Raw genomic sequence first — 10000 nt, 5'->3', positions numbered from 1 at the left:
TTCTTCTCGCCTTCTGTTACATAAACTCATTTGAATTCTTGTGAGGCCTTACATCAAACCACATTCACATTCATGTGCGCACACACACACACACACACACACACACACACACACACACACACACACACACACACACACACACACACATACACACACACACACACACATGCGCACGCACAGTTTCTTCTCGCCTTCTCTTACATAAACACATTGGAATTCTTATGGGTCCTTACATCATCATGCACACATATATTTTAATTATTTCATTGAATCCACAAATTACAATTAATTTACAGGGAAACAAATATAACTGTGTTGACAGTTCATGGGCACCTAAGGATACACATGGCACCTTCTCCATACAGACATACTAGATATAACCACTGAAACAGACATCACAAGCATAACCAGACCATCTGGTTAACACTCTTGAATGTTTATACATTGCTGCACTGGATGGCATACATTTTTTAACTGCATCGGACACTATAGCATGTCGACAATACGGTTGTGGCGAGCAACATATACTTTTTTTATATGCACTACATCAATTTATGTATGTGTGCAATGGATTCTAGATGTTACTCAGAGTCATGGTGGTTTATACAGATTGGACTATGGATGTCAGGATACCAGATTTAGTTATTTGAAATTTCACTAGAGGATAAGCCCATTGAGTTTTCAAGGGTGTCCTCAAAGCACAACAAACAACAATAAACAATCCAACAACACAGAACAAACAAATCAAGGACATACACATAAGGACAGAATGTCCGATTCTACTTGGTTAGTAATACTTGCAGTCTTGCTTTGATGGTGAATTTTAAAACTTCCTCTCCAATAACAGCCTTTACATTGTGTGTGAAACATTATAACTGGATTGCATTGTGTGGCAAAGAGATGTTGTAACTTCGCCAGGGCCACTTCTCTCACAGCCTCGAGCTTCATGACTATAGGGAGGGGAGACAGATTGATCAGGTTGAGGCGATGGTGAAACTCTTTAGTGAGCTCCTAAACATGCTAGCCCCACTCACCAGCGATGTTGAACTTATGGCCCAGGTATCACAAGCGTAATTTGTATAGGGTTGATGGGTTTAATAAACCCAAGAGCCCCCCTACTGGGGACAGTATTATAAATTCATAGGCTATTATATCGTCGTTGTCTGGTGAAAACCTTGTATGTCCAAAACCGTTCGTTTTGCATTTTTCATTTTAAAAATGATTTAAACTAGTGAAAACAGCCGATCTACAAGCACACAACGCCTCGCACCGCGAGGCGTTGTGTGCTTGTAGATCTGCTGTTTTCACTATTTTTGTGCGACAGCCTTGTACGATGAGGCAGGGCTTTGCTTTGCGAAAGAACATACAAATTTGAAACATGGAGATACGAGGTTTACACCCGACAACGATGATATGTATTTTGTCATTTCCAGTATATCAGGCGTCTCTAATCTCCTAATCTATGGGCCCCCCTCACGGCAGTACAGGGCCCTTTTGATCTGAAAACCCATGCAGAATAAGATCTAATTTCGCCCCTGCCAGGTATGGATAGGTCTCGGCTTGTCTCTCTTGGCGTTCATGTACTGTATAGCACGGCACATTTTGTGAGTTTCACCTGCAGCCCGGACCGGTGGGTCCTCCTCTCTAGATCAGTGTTTCTCAAATGGGGGTATGTGTACCCCTAGGGGTACACAGGGGTACTGCAGGGGGTACACGAGAAAAAACTAGAAAATGGGAATAGGTATTTAGTGTTATGGTCAATGATAAAACATTGACAGAGTTTGTGTGAACCTTCTGATCTGTAAATTGTTAAACCAAATTACATCAATACCTGTACAACTGTTATTGAATAGAAAGCAATGTTTATTTGCCATTATGCTGCTTTATTTTGAACATATTGTCATGGGAACTGGACTTTTCATGTCAATTTCTTTAAGTAAAATGCTGTAGTCAGGGTAGGGGGTACTCGCCTTCAGAAATCAGTAGAAGGGGGTTTGAGAACCACTGCTCTAGATGACACCTGTACATCGTCAGCATACTGCTGGACGGGGTTTTGGGACCAAATGTGCGGCGGAGCACACTGATACAGTAGATCCACTTCATCCATTGGTTGAGGGCTAGGATAGAATGTACAGCACTCCATGGACAGACAGTTGTTATTCCCACCTTGAGAGAAATTGGCTCTAGAGCTGCTGCCCACAGATAACCTGGAGAAATGAGTCTTGGTACAAGTTGGAAATAATATTCACAAAAGGCTGAGGTAGGTATATTTCCTCCAGCGCATTCAGCATCACCGTATGTGAAATCCAGGAAGACAGTGTAAAATCTAGAGGATTCATGTTTGAAATCATCTAGTCTTGTTTTTAGGCAGAATACGTGTTCATTCATTCCCTGTCTATTTATATAAGCTTTCTGATGTGGGGAGAGTGTTTCTGTGTCCACCAGCCAGGGCAAGATTCGGGCAAGTAGGCACTTCATAATAAAAAAGGTACTAAAAATCATACCTAGTGAAAAGTGATCTGTGCTATTTATAAAGCTATATACATTTATGGAAATCTACACTGCGCGTGTGTCTGCGCTGACGTCTGTGTGTCTGCGCTGACATCATCCAATGGGAAAACCCTTGAGAACCTGGACTTCACGTGTAAAATGGGTGTTGTTGATAAAGCACGATTTTCCTCGATTGGCCGAGCCCCGACCCGTCGGCTTTGCGGATTCGTCAAACCTCGCGCGACGTTTGTCCGAATGTCCGCTGAACACATATAAGTGGCAGCGATGATTTCGAACGCACGTCAAAGGTAGAATTGCCAAAAGAAAAGATTGAAAATCAAGTACTTCTTGAATTAAAGGAGTACGTTGAAAGACATGGATTCACATTGAATGAAAATGTTGGACTGCCTTTACAGAAAATCCTTTTTTGTAAAAGGATTTTCTACAGAACAGTTAGAAGAGTTGAAGCGGGCGCAAATCTCTAGTTAATTTAATTGAGCATCCCACGAAGCTTGGCCAATGTGACCCTGGGCGTACAACAAACATTGAGCGCTTTAAGATGCCAAGAAGCCAAGATGTAGGCCAGATGTAGGCCACACTTCAGAGCCCGGACCACACACTTTGAGTGTGTGTGCCAAGATGTAGGCCAGATGTGGACCAGATGTAGGCCACGCTTCAGAGCTGAGGTCTGAAAAGGTTTGAGATTCACTGGTTCAGTATACCTTAAAATAAATACTAAAAATAAAATACAGTGGTCTTCTTCTTCTTCTAGTTCCCTGTCACAGTGTTCATAGTTAGTGTGATGACTCATGCGTGTGGTTTAGGTGTTGTCTTCACACCTCAGTGCAACACTTAGTGAAACAGATGGTGGACAGAGGAACATAAGCAGATAATGAAACATGGCACAGTAATCAGACATGATTACACAACCTGATGGAAGCCACTTCCAACAACAAACACACAGAGAAGACATACACACACACGCGCGCATGCACGCACGCACGCTCACGCACAAACATATGCACGCACGCACGCATGCCCGCACGCACACATGCACACACATAAACACACACATGCACACACATACACACGCATTTCAGGGTGGGGGAAATGTTGTCACTTACTGTGGTAGATTAAAAGCTCTCTTTCTCTCTCTCTCTCTGTCATTACTTTAATAGTTTGGCTATAGCTCTAAAATGAAGTGTCATTGAACATTGTGTCAAAATGTAGGACTGCCAATTTTTCATATATACACGTTTTCCTTTTGTGAGCAATTATTGACAATTTAAAGTGCTTTTCTTCCACAGATACTACTGCACCAAAAGGCAGGGACTTGCAGCACACTAACCATTTCACACACACGCACACACACGCACGCACGCACGCACGCACGCACGCACGCACGCACGCACGCACGCACGCACGCACGCACGCACGCACGCACGCACGCACGCACACACACACACACACACACACACACACACACACACACACACACACACACACACACACACACACACACACACACACACACTGTGTCTGTGCGTGTGTGCATGTAACTGTGTGCAAATGTGTGCACCCATGTATGCCCATGTGGTGTTTGTACGCCAGGCTGGTAACTACGTGTGTGTGTGTGTTTGTGTGTGTGTGTGTGTGTGTGTGTGTGTGTGTGTGTGTGTGTGTGTGTGTGTGTGTGTGTGTGTGTGTGTGTGTGTGTGTGTGTGTGTGTGTGTGTGTGTGTGTGTGTGTGTGTGTGTGAGACATAATCACATATAAATTACATGGAGTGAAGAAGATCCATTCCTAATTCAATCAGTCAGCAGTGGCACTAGCGTCACATCTCTCACTCTCTCTCCCTTTCGCTCTCTCCCTTTCGCTCTCTCCCTTTCTCTCTCTCTCTCTCCCCCACTGTTCTGTTTTCCCCTTGCTTAGTTCTCACTGATGCGTCTCATTCATCCCAGCTCCATTCCACGCTAAGCTGGTGGGATGCAGTGTCACATGTTGGTATGCGTGTGCACGCGTGTGTGTCTGCCTTGCCTTCAGCTAATCTCGCATACTTCTTGTGCACGCTGCCAGCAGGCCAGGGACTGCTATATTCCTAAATAATTATCAAATTGGTCATTATGTCCTTTTTGTGAATTATAAATCGCAGAGCAATCATCCCTCTAGGCTATGGGATAAGTGCCTCTCGAGGCTTTGGACCGAACCTTGCTAACGGCTGCCAGCCATGGATTAAAATGAAAAATAATCATGAACGCTACCTTAGTTAGAAGAACTTCAGAAGAGTACTCACAGCCAGGTATAAGTGCCTGAATGATGACAGTCAGGTAATTGCCAGGAGTCCTGGACACACCTCCCCACATGTGGAGTGCTCCAACCTAAACAAGCAGAGAGTTACAGTATAGAGACAGTGTACAATTAAATCAAATGGTCCATTTGGTTTCATTTTACGCTCTCAAGAGTTAAATTATTGTTAAACATCTGCATTACCTAATTTACGAGAAGTCCACATGATTAGAGTAGAAAATCAACGTTTGCCAGTCATCTCTCCTATGGGGTACCACATCAATAAAGCATGGAATTGTGGAAAGAAATCATATCCTTAGCAAAATATTCTCCTACGTCTTGGGTCTGAGAGGCAAATGGTCGTTCGTAGCTCAAATGCTGAATAAATAATGGACCTTGATATGAAAAGGTTTGAAAACCACTGGCCTATCCGACCGACTTGAGACCGGGCACAGCACTCCCTCTAGGGCCGGCGATGGCGTGCATGCTGAGTTTGAAGTTGTGTGCTTTTTTATGAGCAACCGCAAGTTCCAAGCATGAAAACGTAATCACATTTGCAAAGTCTAAAGACTGAACCGCTGAAACAGCTTTTCACTGCAATGGTGCATGCCGAAAGCATAATTTATGCCACATTGCATGACGGTGTCGCACATTGAAAACATTCGACCCACAAACACATACTGTATCCTACGTATGAGCTTGTTCTGTTGGTGCCATCATGCAGAAAATGCTGGACCTACATGATCTCAATTGAGCATCCCGTGCACATGCCCATGCAGATGTCTACTGAGGTCCACTGATCATTTTAGTCTACACTGACCCTGACAAAATCCAGTCTGTGTATACTACTGTACGTCTGGACTATGAATTGGCCTTCAGCCAGCTATATCACTCTAACTTCATGTTTGTCCTAGTGATAACATGCCTCACAACTTTCTGATGTGTTCATTGTTCAAAGATGTGTCCCCATACAGCCTGTGGTGTTGCACTGTAATTATGTACTGTAATGAAGTCCTTTTTTAGCCCATTCCCCCATTGCCCTGTGCTTTTTCGTATGAATGCACAACTCCAAAACCCTGCACAACCCTCATCACATGCCGTATGCCTAGACAGATAGAAAGAACCATAATAAGGCATGGTTTCTGATGGATATTTGCACAATACTGAGTGCACCTTGCGTACCAAGTGTACAGTAAGTTCTCTATACGCGTTGCCTAAGACGGTCATCTGTCCCTACCTAATATAACATCTACCAGTATAGAGTCTCTCTATAGAAGACTCATAAGTCATGACATTCTCCCTCTCTCTCGCTTTCAGATCATAACCATCTGAACAATGCAGCTCTCTCTCCGCTGGGGCCTGCCATGGCCTTGTCTCACCCTCACAACAACCTGGGCATTGGCTTCAACAAGTACACCTCACTCAAAGCTGTGGGTGAGTAGACACACACACGCACGCACACACGCGCGTACACACACACACACACGCATGCACACACACACACACACACACACACACACACACACACACACACACACACACACACGCGCGCGCGCGCGCAATATTGCAGCAGAACCAGCTTCTACCTCCATGAAGTCACATACATTCACGGCATGAAACACACATGAATGAAACATACATTAATTCTGACCAATTGGCTCTCGTGAATGAATCACTTAAACCCTATATACAGTACTATACATCATTGAGCTGGGTCCCTCGCGGATCGTTCAACTTGATCCCCTCCTTTTCCCTTCTACACCAGATCTCTTTTTTTTTTTTTGTTATCAATTATTTTTATTTTCCATAACATAAAATTAGAGACATACATATGAATAGAACAAGAAAAAGTAAAACATTAATCAAAAGAAAAATGCAATTAACAGACAAACACAAACAATAGCAAAACAAGAAAAGGAAAAGAAAACCCACCCACCCCCTTTCCCCGGACCAACACGGAATGTACAATAGTGCATGCCTGTGCTAGGCTGTTACCACTATATAGTGATTTCTTGAATCATAGCCTTAAGCTTATCTGCAATGTCCGACCACATATTAATGTTTTCTTCTTTTGCTCCGTGTAACCTTGCTATCGACTGCTCTAAATATACTATATCTAGAAAGGTTAAGGCCCACTGGCGAAACGTTAACGTATGAGGAGGTTTCCACCGCGTAGCTACCATCTTCTTCGCCGCCGTTAATCCAGCAAAGAAGATGCGCTTGCGTATATTGTTTAGTTGCAACTGTGAGACGTCATTTAATAAAAATAAAGAAGGAGAAGATATGATATTAATACTAAAAATAGTTGAAAGTTTTGAGGCAACCATATTCCAGAATGACGACACATTTGGGCATTCCCAAACCATGTGAAGGAAGGTACCAATACTATTTGAGGCGCAGAGAGTGCAGTTGGGATTATTCAAAATCCTCATAGCACATAGTCTGCGGGGAGTTAAATAAGTCCGATGAACAAAATTTAAATGAATTTGTTGATGGTCTGGATTTCTAGAAGATAGCCTAATGTTAGACCACACTGTGTCCCAACAAAAGTCAGGGTCCAAATTTGGTACATCATTCCTCCAAACAGTATCAACAGATAGGGGCCCATAACTACAGTCTAATAAAAAACCATAGAGGGTGGAAACCAAACCTCTTGTTCTGTTACCATCACAGATAAACTCATGGAAGGGGTGCAATCTAAGGGGAGCTTGCCATGGGACCCCATAGGTCCTCATGGACAATCTCAGTTGGAAGTAGAAAAAAAGGGTATTTCCAGGCAGATTGAAGATGTCACACAAATCTCGAAAAGGTCGTAAACCATTTCTATCAAATAAGTCCCCTAATGTACGAATCCCCTTAGCCCTCCACCTTGGAAAGCGAATGGGGCGATCCTCGATTAAAAGTCTTTGATTATTGAACACTGGGGAAAATAAGTTCCATTTACAATCAATCTTACACATCTTTTCAGCTGCTCTCCATACTGCCACTAAATGAGAAATGATAGGTCCAAAGCGAACTTTGCATTGATGTGTAGTTATGTTTGAATAGATAAGATCTCTCAATTCAACAGGCTGCACTAAACTCTCCTCAAGCTCTCTCCAAGAAACCTTATTTGCTGGGTTAAACCAATTTAAAAGGGGGCGGAGCGTGAAGGCCCAATAATAAAATTTAAAGTTGGGCAATGAAAGGCCGCCATCATCTCTAGCACGCTGTAATAGAGAAAGTTTAAGACGAGGGCGTTTCCCTTTCCACACAAACTTAGATATCGAAGAGTGAAGCTTATTCCAGTATTGCGGCGGTGGTGGCAAAGGGAGCATAGAGCTTACAAAGTTAACCCTAGGAAGAACATTCATCTTTATGATTGAAACTCGAGCTTGGAGAGAGTTGGGCAAAGATGACCATCTATCTAAATCAAGACAAATCTTATTTAGAGTGTCACCATAGTTGTTCTTAACAATAGCCTGAAGAGAGGGGAAAATATCTATGCCAAGATATTTGAATTGGCTACACCAGATCTCTTTGCTGATAATCGCTATAAGCATGACACATTTTCGCAGGATGTTCGATCCAGAATGTGGTTAATTTGATACAGTATAACGTACCTTGCTCAAGGGCACCTTGACTGTTGTTGTTCCGACTGTATGTCCTCACGTGGACCACCATTCCTCTGAGTGCCAATGTACTGTCCTCTTTACTTCTAAGTCGATATCTATAGCCAAGGACTGTACATCAATTTAGCAATATGAATGAACCATTGTGTATGGTTAGCCTACATAAACTTTCATAACATTTCGTGACAAATTCTTTACTAACATGTCTGAAAAGTACCATAAACGTACCCAGTTCCGCTAGACAACTCATGGTGTTATCTATATGTAATAGCTTTCATAAGTAGCTTTCAACAGACGTGCTTTCAAACCCAGGATAATACATAAAAGCATTTAATGATTGAAAGCATGAGAGTTCCATAACATAGCATTAGCTTTTTGAATCAAGGAAGTATAATATTGAACATGGCATACATTAGCGCCATCTTAGCCTCGTCATATGGTTCAAACTAGCCATTATAATGGAAACGGAAGCTATTGACTTGTGAGCATTGTTCTTTATCATGCTAATGATAGTTTAGTCTATGGCTATGCGTGTGTGTTTATAGTTATGGAAACATACAAGTGACCTGGATTTTGAGCTACAATGCTTGGCAGCCATTTGACATTTTGACTACATGTTAACTGTATAACTTTATAGCCTTTGTAGAATATTTTGAGATTCTGTTTTCTGTCTTGCGCGCACAAGCGCAAAACATTCCACACACCAAATGTTATTATCCAACACATGAACGCACACGCGCACGCACACACACACACACGCGCACACATTCTTGTGACATGCAGTATCCCCATCTGACTGACAGTTTGTCTGGTCAGCATCAGCAACACATTACGTACACACACACACACACACACACACACACACACACACACACACACACACACACACACACACACACACACACACACACACACACACATACTTTCATCTGATCACAAAGGACACCTAAGGACTCATTGATGCTCATGGACAGTGACATGTGGACACACGTGTATGTACTTTTGTCCCAGACACACACACTATGGACAGATAAACGCATCATAGTGTCAGCGTGTCAGACACCATAGGGAGGAACACTGGACACTATAGCACATACTGTATCACAATAAGGCTTTCATTCACTGGCGCACCCTGGTGGGACAGGCGGTCATTACACACACCTGGCCCAATGAGAATCAGTTTTATTGTCTCATTTGTTTTCGTGCCTAGTTCCCATCGTATCGTTATTCCCATAGAAGAAAGAATGGGAAGAAGAGAGGGCAAGGGTGGAAAGGAGATCAAGCAAGAAAAAAATAAGAATATATACCTACATATCATCACTGTCGGGCAGAAACATTGCATCTCCAAGTTTCAAATTTGTGTGTTTTATCGTAAAGCCCTGATTCATTATACAAGACTGTCGCACAAGAATAGTGAAAATAACAGATCTACAAGCACACAACGCCTTGTGATACGAGGCGTTGTGTGGTTGTAGATCGGCTATTTTCACTATTTTAAATCGTTGTTAAAATAACAAAAAGGGAAGGTTTTCGACTTACAAGGTTTCCAACCGACGACGACATTTACACATGATACCCAAGATCAAATATAAAGGTGCATGAGCAGCAGCAGA

At 42.7% G+C, this 10000-nt stretch overlaps 1 protein-coding gene across 1 annotated transcript in view; it reads left to right on the top strand.

The window, feature by feature from the left end:
* The window catches only part of LOC308282829 (uncharacterized protein), a gene marked incomplete at both ends in the record, with an annotated part of 142628 nt that overhangs the window by 110175 nt on the left and 22453 nt on the right, over window positions 1-10000 (top strand). Inside the window, one exon of the mRNA XM_080723214.1 lies at window positions 6094-6210. Coding sequence (XP_080579340.1) covers window positions 6094-6210 — 117 coding nt within the window. The remainder of the gene's footprint in view (window positions 1-6093; window positions 6211-10000) is intronic.

This window comes from Nannobrachium achirus, assembly GCF_963921795.1.
Source record: "Nannobrachium achirus genome assembly, chromosome: 4".
Taxonomy (NCBI): Eukaryota; Metazoa; Chordata; class Actinopteri; order Myctophiformes; family Myctophidae; genus Nannobrachium; species Nannobrachium achirus.
This window is presented reverse-complemented; position numbering and strand designations above follow the sequence as displayed.